The 21799-nt window shown below is 46.8% G+C and overlaps 1 protein-coding gene across 1 annotated transcript; it reads right to left on the bottom strand.

Moving 5' to 3' along the window:
• Positions 1 to 1798: 1798 nt before the first annotated feature.
• Positions 1799 to 21489, bottom strand: NR2E1 (nuclear receptor subfamily 2 group E member 1). Its single transcript, XM_068985349.1, has 9 exons — positions 21465 to 21489; positions 16628 to 16773; positions 13283 to 13370; positions 11308 to 11543; positions 9901 to 10047; positions 7741 to 7837; positions 7204 to 7353; positions 6013 to 6118; positions 1799 to 1961 (listed from the first exon to the last, which is right to left on the bottom strand). The coding sequence occupies exons 1-9, from the start codon at positions 21487 to 21489 to the stop codon at positions 1799 to 1801; spliced, it is 1158 nt and encodes a 385-aa protein (XP_068841450.1).
• Between the last annotated feature and the right edge of the window lie 310 nt (positions 21490 to 21799).

The raw sequence follows: 21799 nt of genomic DNA on the forward strand, positions 1-21799 counted from the left end.
TTTTGGCTGTGGGACCAGTGCCCTGAGATTTGCTGAGAACATCTCAACTCACTTTCTACTGCTCCTTGCACGTCTTACTCACCAATATGGTTCTTCACACTTTATCTTTTTTATCATTAAATAATTCTTAAGTTCCTGGTCAGGACTGAAATGTTGGCAAGAGAGTTAGAAACAGAGGAGTAAGTGAATGAAGACTCTGTTAATCGGCCTCTTTCTTCCTCACACAGCAATTTTTCTAACGGATGCAATTACACTTGAAAGCGGCAGAAAATGGAATCTTATGTTTTATTTCTTTATTCATCGTTTTACAAATGGGATTCACTGTAACAAGGAAATTGCCTTTGTGGTTCAGTTGTTCAGGCTGCAGTGCTCTGAGCTTCAGTTTTTATACCAGCTGCCACTGCTACCTTGTCTCTAGTGGATGAGGACCAGCCAGGGATGGAGGCTAAGAAACCAGGCAGAGTTCATTTAAATTCAATATATTTTTTATTCTTTGTAAATACAATGAGTACAACCTTTTAACTTCACAAATCAGTTAATTCCACTTTGTACAAGGAAAGTTTTACTCATCCTATAATAGTCCAAGTGCTGAATATTTTCCCTCAGTGCTAGTACCTAATAAATCAAAATGTGAAAAGTACAGCAGCTATTTTAAAATGTTTGTTTCTACACTTCCATAAGTAGAGATTCATACCAAAGGAGCAGCTTACAGTGTAGGACGAAGTGTGTGTGTGTGCATGTGCAGGCATTCAAAGCTTTACTAGAAACCAGTTTTCTGAAAGGCATTGAAGAGTCTCAGGCTGTTAGCAATGGGTCAAGACGCCTTTTAGCATCCATCTCCTTGAAATTCCTTCTGGTCTCATGTCTCTGTTCATTTGCTATCTGGTGTAACTCACTGAAACATGAGTTTGGACCCCCATTGCCTTTGGTTTCAGCACTATGTTAATGGGACAGTGGTCTGCCTCACTCCATCATTCATCTCCACTTTATTTGGTTTTGCTGTTTTTATTCATCCTCCCTCGACTTGGGTTCTTTTAGTAAAGCTCTTCTAATTTTGAGATGTTATCCAACCTGAAGTCGTGGTGAGAATCTCATTTTTGTCCACCAATTCCTTTGACAAGGTTGCCTGGCCTATGGTACTGAGAAGAAAGAGGAGGAGGAGAGGCGGGGAAGGGGAGGAGGAGGAAGCAAGAAAGAAAGGAAAAAGAAAGAGAAAAAGCAAATCTCACAGCATAAGCTACCCTTCACGTATTAATTCAGTTCTGAAGGCCACTTTATGATGCAGTACAATAGAAGGGAAACTTTTGATAAAACTTTTGATTTAAAACCTAACCATTATTTTTAAAATAAATTCTTCAACATAAAATAGTTCTGAAGGCTGCTGTATGATGTTATACACAGAGCTATATTTGGTTACCCAACTTTATATGCTAAAAGGGAAAAGAAAGTTCTACTTATATTTCAGCTATTGGTAGTTCAGCCTGATCTTCCAGGTAAGAGGCAGAATGGCACGGCCTATGGCAACCCCAAATTCGGCCCCCTCCCAGGGCACGGCAGCAGTGAGTCCTCTCTGCTCAGGCGGTCCTTCTACACCCCTTTCCTTCCAGGCTGCCCTACCCTGGGTGAGGCAGCAGGTCAGAGCTACTGGAATCGTTTCGTGTCAATTGACATTTCTTTTCTGAAGGCTACACATTCCCAGGTTTATGCTTCCTGAAGGGTTTGTTAGTTGAGGTTTGTTCTCCGTGGGTTGAAGTTCATCACATACTGTTCCATCCTGAAAAGTGGGGACTTGGAGAGCTTAGATATCACTGGATTTGTACATATCTGAAAGCAGTCTTGTAATTGGCACATTGCCGATGGTTTTTTTGAAAAACACTTCCTCTATGGTTGATGGGCTAATAGAACGTAAAGCTGGCAAGAGTAACAGGAGTTTTCCAAAGCGACAAGGTTGAGTGGGGTATCTGGAATAGGAGAAGCCATGAAAGCAAGGTAAGATCCATCACGAACAGGCTTAATATCGGTCCTTGAACACACATCATCTTCAGCATAACTTCCTGACTCAGCCTCTTTAATAACATACTACAGGGTCCTATCCAGGCAGTACTGTCCCTATTCGGCAGGTGGAATAACAGGCACAGAGAACATAATGACACTGCCAAAAGCACGTGGTGACAGTCTCGTCATTAGCACAGGGGTTGCATTTTATTTGGAAAAAAAAATTTTTTAAGAAATATGGTAGTCAATTTAGACCAAATAATAAACTTACGGTTGCTAGTGTAGACACCAACCACTAGTACTGATGTAAAAACTAGTGACAACATACACATTTTCTGATTCTCAAGACTCCTTCACCAGGCTATTTCCCTCAAATGAAATGGATTCTTTTTCCGAGCAATTATCCAAATTATTATTCAGCCACTATACTTAGTCACTCTCAGGAATAATTCCATCTTTATTACACTGCAAATTAAAGACTAAGCTCTGTTGCATGGCAGTGCCACCCAACTTTCATGTCAATGAAATTGGCATATAATTAAAGATGTGAGAGATTGCTGAACAATTTCCTCTCTTGATGTCCAACATATATCTGTACTCAGATGTGCAAGTTCAATCTTCTGCTGCTTTTAGATGCCTATAAGCCACCTCCTCACTCCAGCTCTGATGCTTCTTCAGTCTATAGCTTGGAATCAGGTTATCAATACAGGAGGGCTCCGTGCACTGACACAAACCACCCAAGAGACTGACTCAGCCAGGTTCAACTCATGGCCACAAGTGCTAGAAACTGACAGATATCATATCCTACACAGGACTTAGGTAACTGAACATTGAGTTTAAATGCCCAATAACCCGACGGTGCAAACAGAGACCAGGGGAACAACTTTCATGCTTGTCTCTAAGTTTTGAGCCAAAGAGAGTCCCTCTCTTCAACCTGATACTTCATTCAGGCTGACAATTCATCCTGGGTCTCTGAGGATCTCATTTGGCTCTTTCACTGCCCAGCCAGACCACATTTAATGATGTGGAATGGACATGGTGGAGCCTCCCCACAGGAGAGAAAAAACAACAACACATAAATCACATTTGCTCTCCTTGCTGAAAGCATCTTCTATGTTTCCTGGAAAGTAGAGGAAGACCCATGTTTCCCTCTCACCTTGGCCACTTACTCTTCAACAACTGCTTCCTTTCCCAGGCAGGCAGAAGAGAAAAGCCCCTGCAGTGGGTGGGAAGCGGTGGTGGCCTAGACAAGCCCCCATCTTGTCTGCAGCAACCACTCAGTGTGTTGGCGTTTCCCCCAGTGAGAAAGAAAACACAGGGAAATAATGACCGAAAGGATGGCTTTGGGAGACTTCATAGACAATTAACTCTTGATTTTCCGTGAGTAGATTATCCACTCACCTACTCACCACTTCTTTTATCCTCTAATTAGGAAGGGGCTGGTTAGTCAGTCAAGACAAATTAAGTGTTTATTATATGTGGAGTACTGTACTACCCAGAAACAACAACCATGTGTATGCGTGTGTGTGTGAGACAGAGACAGAGAGAAAGAAAGAGGCTCTCTGACTGCTCAAAATTATTCTGTAGAATATCTAGGCCCCTGACTCCATCTATCAGCATACATAACTGGAAGTTTTCTTGTTTCAAGTGTAACTGTTCTGTCTGTCACAGATCCATGTATTTGATTGTCAGCTATATAGTTTATTATATATTACTAAATTGTTCATTATTATATATGGTTATTACACATAGTTATGTATAGTTTGTGTGAAATGCCAATTTCTAGCCCTCTCCTTATGTCCTAGATTATTAGAGAAATCACTTACAGGGCTGTAACAATTAGGTCAGTTTGCAGGTTTAACAATTAATGCATAGTTAGCTCAGTTTGCAACATTAACTTTTCATTTAGAGTTCAGATTCTTCTAGACAGGAAAGTGCTAGAGGAGAATGTTCACCGGCTCGAAGGAGCTAAGAAGTAAGGTATAGTTAGTTTTGTCACATTTATGACTGTAGACATCAATGTTACATTATAGCGTAACTGATATCACGAAATACAAAGCTCATGTCAAAGTAGATGTGTTCCTTCCCTTAATAATTTCTTTGTTTTGAGGGTGAGGGAGAAGTAGTATAGTTATCATTTTTCCAAAATAGACTTCTGTTAATTTGTGGTTTAATGCTCTCGTGCGTGCTAAGTCACTTCAGTCCTGTCTGACTCTGTGTGACTCTATAGACTGACTGTAGCCCCCCAGGCTCCCGTGTAATGGGATTCTCTAGGCAAGCATACTGGAGCAGATTGCCATGCCCTCCACGAGGGCGTCTTCCTGACCTAGGGATAGAACCTACTTCTGTTACATCTCCTGAATTGGCAGGCAGGTTCTTTACCACTAGTACCACCTGGGAAGCCCTTAACTCTCTCAAGTCATCCTAAAAGCAGCTCTCGAAATGTCAGGCTCTCTCAGACTCTCCTTACTCCCTCTCTGGCACCTCCCCTGGCCCCTCTACCAGCCCTTTCTCCGGCTCCTGTCGGTCACCTTTTCCCCTGCTGGAATCCAAGGACCAGCTCACCTGTCTTCTCCACCCACCAGACTTTCCAGATTTTTTTCCTACTCCATCCAACTAGAATTCATCTCTCTCACTCCCCACTTTACTTTTTCTCTTCCCTGGTCTGATGAACACTTCTGCCTACTTCCTGCAATGATAATGGACAGTCCTTTCTCGTGTCCCACAGTGTTCAATGAGCCACCCTACAAAAAGTGAGGACTCAGAAAGGGCTGAATCAATACCTAGTGTCATATTCTTCTGGTGTGATGTTCTTTATACCTTAAAGACTCTGTATGTCAGAGGTCAGTTATGTTATACAAGTTAGTTTTTAATGGGGGAAAAAGTGCCCAAATTATGCACTGCTCCATTTTATAATTCTGAACAAGTCTTAAGTGCTTACTATATAGATTCTAAAATTTAATGTGGATTTTAAATTTAAAAGCCATGAGACTTTAGTTTGGAAAAACATATACATGCACTATCACACATCACAGTTTCAGTGATATTCCATGGACAGGGAACAGTGGTGTTGTTTTTAAACTCACATTTTACAAATTTATTTGTTTATATACTCCCTCTACTTTCAGGGAAAATCACAACATGCTGGGTTGTAGGGTACATGGTAAGCACTCAATAGATACTGGTTGCTGTCAGCTACTAAAGATCTGCTGTGAACCGTAAAGCTTTCAGGAATAGGAGCTCTGAATGTGACCTTCAACGACTCTGGGACAGGGAACAGTTTTACTTATTAGTATTTAAAAGAGGATTTATAAAGAAATAAGGTGATCTTTGCAGAAGTGGTATCATCCCCAGTGAATACAGGTGACTCAGGGTTTCTCTGACCCTCTTTAATAACGAAAGTATTAATGCCCTCTACCCATTTGATATAGTTACTCCCAGCAGAGTGTCTGTGGGTGATGCTGAGATGATAGAGACAGGTTCCCATGGGCTTCCCTTCAAGATCAATCTAGAGAATAAAAAAGAATAGCATCTGTATTCTAACCTCAGATCTACTGCAGTCCTAACTTAGTAAACTAGCAAGGTTCCACTGCTCTTTTAAAAGCCTTACTTTTTTCATATGAAAATGGAAACAGAAGGTCTACAGACCTCGTGGTGGATTTGCCTGTTTGGTGGGCCAGGAGGAGCACTGCCGGAACCCCAGTGACTGAGAGTTTCTACGGATAGCCGATGGGTGATATGCATTCACCTAGATGTGTTCAGCCATACTGATGGATCAACTTGTTCATCTGGGACAAGAGTAAGGTGTCTGGCAGTGGTTTCACTTTGATAACCTAATTTGATTTGCTTCTCTCCCCTACCCTTAGAAATAGATGAGGACATAGATTCTAACTAAATTAACTAGTTTGGCAACAGGATAATTAGTTGCAGTGTTTGAACTGGCTTTTTACTGCCTGCTCACACATTCACAATGGAAACAATTTTCTTAAGTACATGTTCAAGGCAAACAAGGGTCACCTGGTATGGATGTAGCTGTTGAGAGTTAGCTGAGCCTCGTCTTGAAGAGCTGCAATGGCGGCAGCATTCCGGAAACTTCTCAGTTCAGAACCACTGTGTGTAGGAACTAGAAATGAAGACCAGGAAATTGTGAGAAGCAGCACAGAAACGCAGATGGGGCAAGCACTCTCTGGAAGGGGATAGTCAACAAGAAGAAGAACATGCAGGTCCAGTGGAGTCAGACTAAGAGTATCAGCTCTCTTGAAAACCATCACCTCTCTTTTGGACTTGGAGGTGGATAAGAGTGAGTACATCATGAGAAGCGCTGGACTGGATGAAGCACAAGCTGGAATCAAGATTGCCAGGAGAAATATCAATAACCTCAGATTTGCAGATGACACCACCCTTATGGCAGAAAGCAAAGAAGAGCTAAATAAAGAGCTTCTTGATGAAAGTGAAAGAGGAAAGTGAAAAAGCTGGCTTAAAACTCAACATTCAGAAAACTAAGATCATGGCATTTGGTCCCATCACTTCATGGCAAATAGATGGGGAAACAGTGAGAGACTTTATTTTGGGGGGGCTCCAAAATCACTGGAGATGGTGACTGCAGCCATGAAATTAAAAGATGCTTACAACTTGGAAGAAAAGTTATGACCAACCTAGACAGCACATTAAAAAGCAGAGACATTACTTTGCCAACTAAGGTCCATTTAGTCAAAGCTATGGTTTTTCCAGTAGTCATGTATGGATGTGAGAGTTGGACTATAAAGAAAGCTGAGCACCAAAGAAGATGCTTTTGAACTGTGGTGTTGGAGAAGACTCTTGAGAGTATCATAGACTGCAAGAAGATCCAGCTAGTCTATCCTAAAAGAAATCAGTCCTGAATTCACTGGAAGGACTGATGCTAAAGCTGAAACTCTAATACTTTGGCCACCTGATGTGAAGAACTGACTCATTTGAAAAGACCCAGATGCTGGGAAAGACTGAAGGTGGGAGGAGAAGGGGACGACAGGGGATGAGATGGTTGGATGGCATCACTGACTCAATGGACATGAGTTTGAGTGAGCTCTGGGAGTTGGTGATGGACAGGGAGACCAGGCGTGCTGCAGTCCATGGGGTCACAAGGGGTCGGACACAACTGAGCGACTGAACTGAACTGAGTTAGTGAGATGGCAAAACTGGAAGAAGAGACAGCAGTCTGTATCTGCTTACCAGCTTTGAAAGTGACGATGCATTTTAGACAGGCAAATTCGGTAGCATCTAACCGGAGTTGTCTAAACCGAGCCACCACCTCTTGTAAAGCCTGTATTTCAGATATGATCTTGTTCAGCTTCTGGGAATCTGTGTTGTCACCATTCATGCCTAGAATAAAAATATGCAATAAATGCTCTAACATGAAGGCATTTTCATGATTTAATATTGATTTTTGACAAAATCCTGCATATCAATATCTATTCAATTGTCACTCTAAGATATCTGATTCTATGTAAACTGGCTATATTGTATGAAAGTTAATATAAAATCTTCTCTTGGATAATAACAAACACAGTAATTTGCATTTAAATAACAATGCAAGCAGTCATGAATACAACAAAACAACATTATTTGCATTTAAATATAGATTTATAAATGACAGGTATACTCTATTGTTCAGCAGGAATTTGTTATTCTTTACATGTTGTTCTTTTTTCAGTAATGTATTTTTATGGTAATTTCTACAACAAAGTCATTAAATTGTGCAATTCTTACCAGATACAGCCAGTAGAGTGTTAGCATCAACCGGAATGGCCCATTGTGCTATTCCTAGAACAAACAGTTCTCTCCAAGCATCTTCCAAAAGCATCAGCTGTCATACAATAGATGTATAATATAATATAGTGTGTAATTTATAAATTTATAAACAATTGCAATATGTAAATTTCTATCATTTTAAAAAGTGTTTTAAATGCCTGTCCTGGTAATTTTTCCTCTGAATATTTTAGCTTTCCCTTATTTTCTCATATTTTCCTTTTTAAAAGGTGTCTATACTTGCACATGCACTCGAGAGTCAGTCACTCCAGTTCCCCCAATTTTGCTTCCCTTGGAAAAGGGTTTACCCTTCTTGTCCTTGCATCCATTTGTTCCTGACTACCTAGAAACTTCATGGGTGACCCAGGCCCTATGAAATGCCAACAACAGGCGAGCAGGCAGATTCCCCTCATAGAAAATGTTGATATTATCAGGGTTGAGGATTCCAGACTAAGCATGCTGATGTGGGCCCCAATCTCCCTGGAGGGTTGAGGGGGCTGGGCTGGGAGAGCGATCACTAATTCCCAAGAGGCATGCAGGGAAATCAGGGTGTAATTATGTTAATTGGGTTTTGCTGAGTTTACCTCATCTCACTGCCTGATTTTTCTGAGACTCATAAGTGGACAGCATCAAGGTGCTTGTCATTTTCATTCTATTGAAATGTGCTACTGAATATTTAAAATGAAAATCTGGCTCCTTTTCCAAATTAATATACTGGATTACACTTCACTGCAGTTTGCTTGTTGAAGGGTTTCCACTGAAGGGCTAAGTGGCAGATAGTAAGTAAATTTTGTTTGGATTAAGGAGTCTACAAATACTTGTTTTCAGAAAAAATAGCCAACTTACACACACACACACACACACACACAGCAAATGGTCAGAGTCTACAAGTAAATCTGGTCAAAGATAAAAACTAACCATCTTGAAAAATCTGTTTTTGAAAAATCTCTCCAAAACCAGTAATCCTGGATGATTTATGTGAGAGGATTTCTTTCTGAGTGCTAAGGGCTGAATTGTGAAGGCTTTTAACCAAAATCACAATTAGACCAAAGGGTTTAATTTTCAAAATGCTTTATTTTCAGCTTTATTGCATTAAGTACAGAAAATAATACTTTCAAAATGCAAGGTAAACAACGTCTAATTCTAACCATGTCTGAAAGTCCAGGCCACAAAAGAAAGAATATCCCATGCTAGAAGATTAAATGTTTTGAGCACATTGCCAGGTCTCTCTGTGGAAACATACTTCATATTAAGGGGCACTATTATGCTTTAATTAGGTATAAAATGAATTAAAGAAACAAATCCTTTGCTTTTGGAACTACTTATTAGCCTTTTGGGAAATTTGTCATTAATTTCCATGAATGTACTGGTAACAGCCAATTTTTGTGAATACTTCATTTTCTTTTTTTCCCTTAAGGATAGAAAAATTATGGCAGAGGCCATTTATGATATTCCTAACAATAAAACTTCTGAGTTTTGGTATGACACAATTTTAACAGCACATACTTTTTTCTCCCACTTACTGTCATTTACAATCACAGGATTATGCACCAGACCTATTTGTTCACAAAATCTCTAAAAGCATTTAAAGAATCAAGGGAGCTGTGCAACACACCCTTTAATCCTTCATGCTGATACATCAGTGGCCAAAACTGTGAGCATCATAATGAAAAATAAAAGCTGCAAATATGAGACTAGTTCTCAAAATCTAACCACGGAATACTCTCATCACCTTCTATTTCTCTCAGTTCCAGTGTTCTTAAGCAAACATTGCTTTATTAAAAATTTAAAACATCATTAAGATTTATGATTTTTAAAATTTGTGATTAAATTTGATGTTCCAATTAAACTAAAAAAGAAAATGATCTTGTGTATTTGTTTCTTGCAGATCATATCCAACTTTCCTGAAATAACACAATTACACTTCTTAGTAAGGATTCCATAGCTAGATATTTTGAAGCCATAGCATGAAGCTAAGAAAAATCACTTTCTCACTGCTGTTAAGAATGGATGCCTGGCTCTGGTGATTTATCCAAGTAGCATTTAGTTTAATAAGCCTAACAACTGTTGCTTCTTTCCCAACCCTCTTCCCCCAAGAGCTCAGTGCCCTCTTGGTCCTACCTGGTCTTGCAAAGATAGCGTGGAGAAAGCTGGCACACTCTTAGCCCACTTGATGCTCATAAATAGAAGCCTGGCAGCTGATTCACACACTGACTCTGTGGCCACTTCATAGAGATACATTGGGGTCCCATTCACTTCATGGGGATACTGGGTGGGGAAGAAAGAGAAAAATCAGGGAGTAAGGAAACAACAGCTCTGCAAGAAGAGCCACTATTAAAGTTTTCTAACTAGACCAAGGAAGGAGACGGGAACATCTACAGAGTCTGGGAAATAATAATTACTGGGAGAGGCTCATGCCACTCTTTGGCGGCCTTTTCCATCAAGAGGGGCATGTGGCTTTTCTATCCTGTGCAGCAAATTTTCCTCGGGCTGAGCCAAGTGCCAGGCCTATCTCCCAATTTAGACTAGAGCTTCTTGCATTTGAGTAAATAAAAATAGATGTGGGAAAAAAGTATAAATTAATAGGCATCCCAAACACAAATATGCATACGAGTATTTTTAGAAAGGATTAGTATATTATGGAAATATTTCAATTAGACATCTTAATCATTCACAGAGCATTCCCATTCATAACTGACAACATATTCATAACACTACTTTCCCAAGCTTATTATACACATCAAGGGTAAGAAAGCAATATTAAATATTGTGCATGCGCCCAGGTGTTTGGCTTCCCTGCAGTGTGGGGCTGCAGCTGGCCCTTGTCTGGGGGAGATCTGGAGGCCTTCTTGGCCTGAAGTGGGGCATCTGTGTAGGTACCAGCCGGAAGTCTGGAAGGTAGTCCCTAGGGGTACCTTTTGAGGTGGTTCTGGCTGTGGCCCTCCTAGGAGAGGCTCATTCCTTATGTAAATTCATGTGACTCAGAAGTGGAGTGGGAAATGAAGCCAGGTTCTTCATACTGTCCTAACAGGGTGAGCTCCACATTTCTCTCTTGCATTAAGGACCTTTGTCCAAGAGATTAGATCCCTGCAGTTGGAATTCAAGGTGCTCTTTTGTCAGCTGCAGGCAACTTCTTTCTTCTAAAAACAACTCTGCTCTTCTGTCCTTCAGGAATACTTTAGGCTGCCCTCTTGGTTCAGACAGGCTTTCACACTAGAGGTATTTTCTAAAGGCCCAGGTTCCTGGGTGGGATCCACCTCAAATTTGCTGTAAGGGGGAATGGGCCTAGAAGTCCACAGTTGTAGTCAGCTCAGAGAGTGACTTTACCACACACTGAAGCTTGAGCACCCCAGCTCAACAGGGGAGAGCGGGAGGTCGAGTGCTCCCCGCAGAGCTCGGCCAAGCACTGAGGACCCTGCCAGGTCTCTCTCCCTAAGTGTTGCTCGAGCTATCCCAGCTGAGAAAGAATGGGCGTGCCCCTCTCCGCCCACCACTCAGAACGGCCTCGGGCCCAGCAAGGCCACTGACCTTGGGCGTGGGCTGAGCCAGGTTCACAAGTGTCTGGCGCTCCGGGGTGGCTGACACGGCGGCCAGCTCCAGGCCGTGGGGATCCAGCTGCGTGACCGCGGTGAAGAACGCCGGCGCCGGCAGTGCGGCGGAGGGGAAGTGCGCGGCCGCTCCGTTCTCTTCCTTGTGTCCACGGAAGTAGAGGGCCACCTGCTTGCGGATGGTGGACGTCCGAGGGCCCCGCTCATGCTGCACGGCTGCAGAGACACACAGACCGGCGCGCGCCCGAGATCAGAGACGTGGTCATCACACAGACGCTGCCGCGCTCTCCGGCCAACCGGCGCGTCTAGGCAGGCAAGGGCACCCGGGAGATGAAGAGAAGCGGGGAGAAGGAACGTGAGGGTGGAGGCGCTCTGAGACCGTCTAACCCTTACACTGTTTGCATAAGGAAGCTGAAGCCGAGAAGAGCGGCCCATAGTGTCACACTAATGCCTGAGCCTCAGGCAAGACTACGTGTGTTCTGTCTGTTCAGGGCTCCTCCGCGCCCAGGCAGGTTACAGGGAGACCAGAGATCCTCTGGGCAGGAGTGGCTAGGTCTCGACCTCAATTGAATGTAGAGGGAGCATTGCAGGAGACTAGCGTTAGATCCCTGGGTCGGGAAGATTCCCTGGAGGAGGAAATGGCAACCCACTCCAGTATTCTTGCCTGGGAGATCCCATGGATAGAGGAGCCTGTCAGGACTACAGTCAATCCATGGCGTCGCAGAGTAACACAGGATTGAGTCACTGAGCGCGCGTCTGCGCGCGCGCACACACACGCACACACACAGCGTCTGTGCACAGACTTTAGTCAATCAGTCCGACGACCACTCCGCCCACCTCCATCCCCCGCCCTACTTGGAAATACCACTTGGCCTCAGAGGGCCCGGGAGAAAAGAACCCGAGCCCGGGCCCGCCGGGGGATGGGATGAGGGAAAGCCCTCTCAAAATGTGCTGGAGGAAGGCAAGGGAGATGTGACAATTACCACCAACAGTTTAAACAAACAAATTAATTCAGGGCAATCTTCCGCTCCACGAGCTTGACAACTTGTCAATACACAAGTTCAACAGGTTGGACGCTCCCTCCTGCTTCCTGCGCCGCGGAGGAAGTAACTTCCCCACTGGGAGCTGCATGTACCTCAGGGGGATGCCTCCTTCACGGCAGGCCTCCTTCACAGCAAAGCCCACTCCGCACCCAGTCCTGAGGCCCCGTTCCTCCCTCCTGGCCATGACTCCCGCCCCCTTCCCACTCCCTTCCAGGCCTGGGGCGCCCTGGCCAGGCCACCGCCGGCCACGCCCTTGGATTGCACTCTAAGCCCAAGAAGCATCCTGACGACCTAGTTCTTGCTGAGACGTCTGGGAGCTGGGTGCCCCAGACACCCACTAGTGTTACCTTGCCGCTACAGCCCCTTTCTTTAGAACTGAGAGAAGCACAGATCTCAACAGCCGTCCTAATTTTGTGATCTTGGTGAGTCTACAAACAAGGGCTAGACATTCTGCCTGTTCATGTCTCTGCCCTTCCTCCTTCAACCAGTCTCCTAGTCCATAGGATATTCTCTACCAGAGACATCCAGACAGCAAGACCCTGTGAGAGGCTAACAGACTTAAGACTGGCCACAAAAGGGCTGCCAGGAGAGGTGAGAAGAGGAATCTGGATGGGAGATCGGAAACGTCACAAGTGTGTCCCCAGCAGAGTGGGGGCCTCAGGAACGCTAGCTTAGTGGGGATGGTTGCGAGGTGCAAGGGCCCCATGAAGGCATGGGTCTTACCCTGGGGAGTTCAGTGGGGTGGGGCTGGGACTCAAGCCGGGAGATGACTAAAGCCTGAGGCCAATTCCCAGAGTCTGGAAAGAAATGTTCAGGAGATGATTTACATGCATAGGAGTGCCATTATTTTCTGTATACATAATTTACTTACTACTCAACCAACATAAGATGAACTAAGAATAAGTAGATTACCATCTTTGTTCATGTTGACTTCCAAACACTTCTTCAGCCGACACGCCCTGCACTGGTTTCTGTGAGTCTTGTCCACCGGGCAGCCTCCCTGGAACAGAGCGCAGGTGGTCAGCGGCCCCAAGGGCCTTTAGAGTGGGGACTAGAAGCCGGCTCTGGGCGGAGGAAAACGCGTGGAGGCCGAGTACGGACCCGGCCAAAGACCGCGAAGCGGCAAGCATGGGTCCGCGAAACGCGAGGGCCTTGGGCACTGGCAGGGCCAGGGGGAGAAAGGGCTAGGATTCTCAGAGCTACTTCAACAAAACCAGTCCCTGACCCTATGAAAGCAGACAGGAAGGAAAGTCCTGCTGGAGTCCAAGCAGGTGAAGGGTCAGAGCGACTGGACTGCCAGACCCCGCTGTGCGGGGAGGAGCTCACGAGGGGGAACTTCCGCCAGGCGCAGTGGTGGTGGAGTAGGGGGCGAGACTTTTCAGGACCGAAGACAGCGACCTGCCCGGGTGGAGGGAGGCTTCAGAGCACTGTACCGAGCCGGCTTGCCTGCACGGATCCCTGCCACATTCCTCTCCCGCGGACTGTTCTTTCCGCTTTCAGCTCTTGAGTCTACCTCTTTCTGTCACTCTCTGGGTGAGCCCATTTATCTGTCAGATAAATATTTCATTATTCTCCACTCTCCTGTTTCCTCTCTTGTCTACGTGTTCGAAGCCATCCTTATAACCAGCAGGTTGAGAGTTGTTTTAAAGACTACCCTCAGCCCAGATTCATAGAAACACAGCCATTCCTGGAAGGTGAGGCAGAAGCCAGAGTGGTTAGGAGGGCAAGGCTTACAGATATGAGGGTAGGAAGGGAAGAGCCCAAGGCCTGGACAAATTCTAGAAATGTCCACAATGTAAATATGACCTGGAAAATAATGTGAGGGACTGTCTGAAAAAATTATAATATGGACTGAGAATATTAGCATGATAACTGAAAAAATATCGGTAACTGCTGCCTTAGAAATATTTATCTGAGACGCATGAGAAAATAAATGTTTTATCCAGTGAAATTTTCTGGAAAAATATTGTCCATTAAAAGAGGAAAGTACAGAGAAAATTTCTAATGAAATTTATTCAATGTTAGGTGTTATTACTGAGGGAACATATATATAGATACAAAAAGAGTCATATCTACATGTGTATTTTATACACAGTAAATACGTAAGAATTTTGGTGCTCTCCTCTGTTTTTATTACGTGCTACTGTTACATTTACAGTGGAAAGAAAGATAATAAAATAAATGTATTTTTATTTTGTTCCATAACCTTAAAACTCATATACTCTGAATTTGGAGTAAGCATATTTTTCTGAAATACCCCTTAGGAAAAAATTACAGACTCAAACCACAGTTTTATGAGATCATACCCCTCTGATTTGAAATATGTTGATTTATTCAAAATGAAGGTAGAGCAGAAGTTCATAACAATTTCTAAACATTCTCATTACTGTTAATGATGAATTGGAATGCTATTTACCTAACCTTAGAATAAAAGAGAAAACGGAAATACTTTTTTTTCCTAACTGAATTCTTCTGGGCATCTTTGCTGGCTAGTGTAATAGCTCAATGTAAAGAAGTTTAAATAGCTCAATGTAAATAAATGCAATCATATGTCTATCCTCAAATGTTATCCTTCTAGTATTCTGAGAAACATACTAATGCAAAATAGAAGCTTACATTAGTTCTTAAGAGTGCCTTCAAATCAGATCAACTGCATATAAATATCTGGAGCCTGAGAGAAAGATGCATACCTCTGTTTGGGCCATTTATTCTCTGTGCAAGAAAAGGACCACCATGCCTGATGAGTCTATTATCACTCCTTTACAAGCACTTGGACTGACATCAATATGTTTGAGTTGACAGCCAACCCCTTTGAAAATATCAAGCATAACATCTGAGATTTTGATGCCCCAATTCTGTACATTGCATAAAAGATAAAGTGGAGGCCTGCTCAAATGTGATGATCCACAGTAATCCCATATTCCTGTGGAGCTACTGGGATACAGTCCTGGGTATATATAACATGATGTTCAAATGGTGACATGAGAAACTGACACAGAGTTATGGACTTAATTAAACAGGTAATAGGGCTGGAGAGTTCAAAATAACTTATCCAAATGCACTATCTTCTTGTTCTTGTTTCTGTTGATAATCCAAATCTATCAGAACTTGGCATGAGCAGACATAGCTTCAGAAAAAGATAAATAATTCACTAGCAGCAAGCAATATATGTGTAAGTATATCATAGACATTAATACATATACTAATTAGTGAAAATGTTTTTACCATTTTGGTAACCAAAGGATGACTTCTGACCACTGCACTCTTCAGGATCTTCTTGGGAGTGGAGATGGTCATTCTATACTTAGGATCTGTATGCCTGGCCAAGGAGAAGGCCAAGAAAGTGTGGGACCAAAAGGCTGATCTTCTGAGCTGGAAACTGAGTCAGGGGGAGGGAGTTCACTCTTTCTGGGAGTTTTAGCTCACACTTAGCCCGTGCTCCTACTCCTATGTCTCTTTAAGACAGTTCCTGCTCAAGACCAAAACAGAATCAACCAAGCACCCCTTCTAAGCAGAGAAGAAGATATGGGAACCATGGAAAGGCTGCCAGTTACTCCTTCCTTGGGCACCTTCTCTTCTTGCTCACTCTGTCCTTTTCTGACAAGGCTCAACTGAATTCACAAGGGTGCTGAAGGCCCACTACCCACTGCCAAGTAGTCCTGCTTCTCTGAAACGGAAAGGGCACAGTTCTTCATTCAACACATCCTGTCTGTCCCAACTGGCCAATACTCACTTCGCATCTCAACCTTGACTGAGATGCCTTGTGCGATTCACTTCTGCCCTGAGACCCAGGTCACAGCATTGAGCTTGGGTGCTGCTAAAAATGGCGGTGGGGTGGCAGGCAACATATAACAGCCCTTTCACCTGCCTGCGCTTGTGGTTTAGATCCTAAATTTCCTTAGATCCCCTGGGCTGCCTTTATAGTCAGAGTATGGGCCTTATGCAGTGTAAAAATGTGTCAGAGGATTTAGAAAAAAAGGGCGGGGTGGGGGATTGAGAGAGGACATTAAGAGGCACTGGGATTTCAGCTTTCCTCCTTCATACTCAGCTCTCTTCCTTTACCTCTTCCCACCTTTCCCAGGCAAAAGCGCCACTGAGAGTTGAGGCGAGAGTTGAGGCAGGAAGGAGGGGAGAGGGCAGGAGTGGTCAGGGCCTGGTCTCTTCCTAGCAGTTTGGAAACTCAGAGGAGGCCTTGGCACAAACAAAAGAAGGGGAGACGGCAGAGGGGAGCCGGGCAGCACAGCCCTGCTAAGGTACCTGGTTTCCAGATTTGCAGACATACGTCCTATTCCTTCGGATACTTCGTTTGAAAAACCCCGAGCAGCCGTCGCAGGCGTAGACCCCGTAGTGTTTCCCCGAGCTTCGGTCGCCACACACTTTACAGGGAATATCTAAAATACGGCCTGAAATCGCAGGAAAGACAAGGAGGGGGTGGGGGTGTGTGTGGAAGGGGTGAGAGAGAGAGGAGGGCGGAGAAGGAGGAAAGGGGAGAGGGAGAGAGAGATGCTAAGCAATCTGACCTCCGAAGGGATTAGCACCGAAGCTGCGGTAAAAGCAAATAATGAAGTGATTTTATAGCCAAACTTTTTTTCCTTGAGCAAGTGTCAGTTTCCTACAATGAGCATTATTCATGCACCGCTACATGTATTTGGGTCTCCTCTAATCGCCGAGACCCATTTTGGAATAAAAGATTACAGCAGGCCAGGGCGGCAGCGCGGCCCGCTGCTGCCTTTCTGCTCCGCGGAAAGTTTGGCCGCCTCCCTCCCTTGCTCTTGCATTTAACAGAGAAAGTTGTTAGTGAGCGCGCGAGGAGACAAACTTGAAATGTAAAAGGGAAAAGAAGAAAAACAAACACGGCTGGAACCAGGGATGGCAGCTGGAAGGCAATCGAGGTTTCGCTGAGCTGCCGGGCGGTGGTTATTATTAGGATTATTATTGTAATGCTAATACTAGGATTATTAATGATAATAAGGGTAGTGGTAATTGCCCAACTTTCACTTTACCTATTTAAAATAATGCTTGATGGATCGCTTTTGACAATTTCTTTCAGGAAAAAAAAAAATTTTTTTTTCTCCTCAAAGTAACTAGCACCGAGCTAGGCAAGTAGGGGGAGAGTGTTGTAAGTATGTTGATTTCCTGGCAAGTGAGGGTGGGACAGGACCCCCTCCACTTCCCAGGGTCTTCCTACTTGAAGTCCTATCTCCTCACACTAAATCCTGCATGGGGTCCCTCACTCCCACTTTTTCACCGCTGTCTGAGGCTGATTTTTAAAAGCCATCTGACTGGTTTCTCTTGACTGCCCTCCAACCCCAGTGGCCTTGACAGTCGCTTGACTCAAGGGAAATCTCCTTAGAATCCCCTCAAGTCTGGGGTGACCGCGGAGCCCGGAGGACTGTTTCGGAGAGGGTAAAATTCAAAAACTCAGAAGGAAAGGGACTATATTTCCATAGGGCTCAAGGGTCCAGCAAGACCGAAGCGGTTCATAGAGACTTAGAAATCCTTCCTCCCGCAAACAAAAGGAGTAAATACAAGGTTACCTTAATTAATACTCTGATAATGATGATGGGATAGTCAACAATACTACTTAATAATTAACTTCTTTACATTTAATTTTCCCTTTGCTACCGCTTCGAAGGCCTCTAGTCTGGGCCCGGGCGGCCTCCGGCTTGGTCTGGGTGAAGCTCGGGTTGGGGACCACTGGGGTGATGGGAGGCGAGGGCGAGGACAGCTGGGCCAGGGGAGGAAGGGAAGCGTGGGCGCAGCGCGGGGAAGGCCCGAGGCCTCAGGGTGGAAACTTGCTAGTGGACTCTGAGGCGTCCAGTGGGCGAGCACCTCCGAGCGCGGCCTTGGAGGAGCTGCAGGGGGTGGGGGCGGGGAGAACGCGGGCGGCAGGGTTGGGGAGGCGGGTTTGGTAACCACCAGGCTCGGCCCGGGCAATTACAACCCCGCCATAGCACCTGCCTATAGAGCCACCAGTGACCCGTCAAAAAGAGTAGCATGGGAATTCGGATGGCGACAAAGGCCGGCGGGGGAGGCGCGCGGCGCGGCGACCACCGCCTCGGCGCCCCTTCTCCCACAGGGTGGGAGGAGAGGTTGTGCTGGGGAGGAGGAGGGAGTTGGAGGGAGCCAGGGGAGGTCACCTCGGGTCTTGTCCCTCACCCCTTCGGGCCTGTCACTGCGCCCAAGGGAACTCAACAGCCGCCCAGCAGCCGCCCTCACTCTGGAAAGCAGTAAACTTGGTCTCCATGTTTTGCAGCCATACTCCTCTGCACAACACGCTCCCTCTGGCTGAGCTGGGGTCTGTATTTGGGGGTCCAGTCATCTTGCCACCTTCTCTACCCTCCTCTTCCCGGTGGCACTTTTGATGATGCCAAGATAAGCGCGAGGAAGGAGCAGTGGTGAGGGTTCTCTTTTCCGCTTCCTATCCAGAAAGGAGGCCAGGGACAGGCATCTCTGGAGAACCCCGGTGCGGTGAAGAAAGGACCAGAGGTGCGGGCCACACCTTCGGTCTCCCGGGGCGGGGCTCCTCGCTCCTCTGCCCCCAGGGCTAGCCGGCGCGCCAGGTCGGCCCTGTCCCTGCGCAGACCTCCGGGCCGCGGCTCCCGGGGCACAGTAGAAGCCGGCCCACCCGTCTGGGGCGGAGCACAGGAGAGAGGACGAGAAAATTCCGAGGCAGAGCGGGTGTGCGCCTCAGACTCCGCCACCCAGCCACGTTAAGGTGACTTGGGTCACGAGACAAGCTGGTTAACCCCGTTGCAAAGCTCCTCTCATTTAGCAAGTCGAGCGAGCTCCGACGTGAGGCAGGCGGGAGTTTCCTGAGGCTGGAAAACCGTTCTTAACTTCCCTCGCCAGGGGGTCCCCTCGGGGCTTTTTGTGTGTCATAATTGCCTAAAGATATATGGCAGCTTCGATTACTGTAATTACCATCAGAGGCTGTTGAAAGAAGTTAGTCTGGGCTGCAGGGGTGACTGGCCGGGGTCTTGTTACCACCCAGGCGGGGCTCCCGGGTGACATCGCTCTGCTCTCCAGCTGTGAGAATCCGAGCGAGGCTGGGGTTGCAGACCTCGCAGCCTGGCTCGGGTCTGACCTCGCCCGCTGCGAGCCGACCTCCTCGCTCTCGGGGCTCGAGGGCTGCAAGCCTCGGTCTGGCTGCCGCCACCGGTCTGGAGAAGGCCTGCATGCCGCGGCGCCGCGGGCGGGGGCTGCTGTCCTGCGGCCCTGAGAAACCTCTGTGGAGCCGTCTGGACCAGTGTCGGCCTCGAGGTTTAGGAGGCCCAGCTCAGGCTCTTGGGAAGCTGGAAAACTCCAAAGCTTCCCCAGTGGCCCTCTGCCTTTTCCCTTAAAAGTCCAAAGGGTCCGCCTGCGTCCTAGGCCATCTGCTGCACAGGGGCGCGGTCCCCAGCGAACCCAGTTCGCGCCTGCCCCTTCTCTCACTTTCGAGGCCTCACTTTTCAAGGCTCCTCAACCCCGGCGACCCTGCACCCTAAGTGGGCTAGGCGCCTTACTTCCAGGGAAAGAGCCAAGGGCCTGTCACAGGGCAAGCAAGCACACCGAGGCCTGCCTAGGACTGTCGGCTTCGGTTTTTGCAACGGAGGCTCGGAATGCACCAGGAAAGTGTTCCTCCTGAGCCTCCTGGGAAGGACAGTCACACGCCAGAACATGGGCCACAAAAAAAATATGCGAATTCGCCTCCTTTCTCAGAGATTCGGACAGCCAAGGTCAGGTAGGCCCGAGGCAAACTGGAAACGTCAGTCCTCTGCCAGGGTCGGCTCTGATTCCGGCGGCATCTAAGATCCCTTCTCTCCTCTCTCTGCCTTAGTTCCAAACATTTCTCATTTTTTTTCTTTTAGTTCACGTTCACTTTACTTTAATCTTTAAAATGGCAGCGCCCAAAATCAAACGGACAAAGTGAAAACACAACTCACTTCTTGGGAGGGCGGGGAAGAATTGCATCCCACTCAAGTGGGACTTCATTATCAGTCCTCAGAAGTATCTCGGACTCTCCCAACTTTCAAAGACTCGGGACAATAAGGGAGAGTGAGGGGAGGGAGTGTTTGAGGAAATCACGAGCGCCATAAATGCTATAAGCGAAAACAAGGGCAGCGAGAGCACTTCGGGATGTGGGGACTTGGGCAGCGGCCACCTCCAGCCGTGGGACCCTCGAAACCGCAGCCCCGGGCCACCGGATGGCGGGAACTGAAACGCCCCCACAGAGATCCAGCATTGCGGCCGCGCCAGCCCAGCGCCTGCTCTGCCCTGCGCACTCTCGGGTTCCGCAAACACGGTGCACGCAAAAACCCTTGTACATACACACTCAGCCCTGCACTTGAGCGTCTAGGGGCGGTTAGAGATCGGCGGCGATTTGGTGTCCCAAGGGAGAGCCTCCAGCTAAGCAAGTTTAAGGAAGGAGAGAAGCGCGCGAAGGGAACAGGCCGCACTCTCCTGCCTCTGCCGAACTCCCGCTCGAAAAGTCCTTGGGATTAGGGATTTGGTCCTCGCCTTGCTAGAGCGGTTCGCCATACTTTAAATTCCCCAGTTATGACCTACGCGGATTTAGGATTAAGGAAAATGTGACTTTTAAATTGTTTCTGCTTCCCAATTTACAGGATTATTTGAAATAGCTAGAAACGGGGTGCAAAGCATTCCATTCAAAATCCGCTTTGCGCAGAGTTGCTTTTGCGCTCTGGAGCTCGGAGTTTTGAGTGAGCGTGTTATTGTGCTGCTGCCTGGGGCTGCGGCCTAGTTCCCGCCCCCGCCGACTCCCCCTACACCCCCACTTCCCACCTGGCGGCTAAGTGGAGGCTACTCGACAGGGACTGGGGGGCTGCCTGGGTCGCAACCTTCCCACCATACCAGAGAGAAGTTGGGGGTGGGATTGGGGGTCAAGCAATGCAGAGGTAACGAAATTGTTCATCTCTCACCACGAAAGGCACTGACTCATAGTATACAGGGAGCTGGGCCAAAGCGCACACACCGCTGGAATCCCTCTCCCGGGCTCGGAGCCTTGGAGAGCCGGGTTGGACCTCCCGGGCCACCCCGCGCGCCCGCCCCAGCCTGCGGGCCGGAGCCCCGCTGCGGCCCGATAGGTACCCACTTGTTGATCCGGCCGGCTTGCTCATGCTGGCGGTCCCGGGGCGGAGCGGTTGGTGGGCGCTGCCCGAGTCTCGGCCGGCAACGCCCGCTTCGCCGCCGGGCGCCGCCGCTCTCCAGCCGCCCTCCAGCCTGGGAGGCTCCGGGGCCAGACAGGTGGGTGTCGGTTGCGCGCTGCGCTGCTCTCTGGGCGCTCAGAATTCGTTCCACAGTGGAAATTTAAGCATCCTTAAGTTTCTTCCCGTCTCTTGCAAAACCGCAGCCGCTGGGAATGTTGCTTGGTATGAACACAGGCATGTACGGACAAATGGATAGATGGACAGGCAGATCGAGGGAGAA

The sequence above is a fragment of the Capricornis sumatraensis genome, chromosome 13, assembly GCF_032405125.1.
Source record: "Capricornis sumatraensis isolate serow.1 chromosome 13, serow.2, whole genome shotgun sequence".
Classification (NCBI taxonomy): Eukaryota; Metazoa; Chordata; class Mammalia; order Artiodactyla; family Bovidae; genus Capricornis; species Capricornis sumatraensis.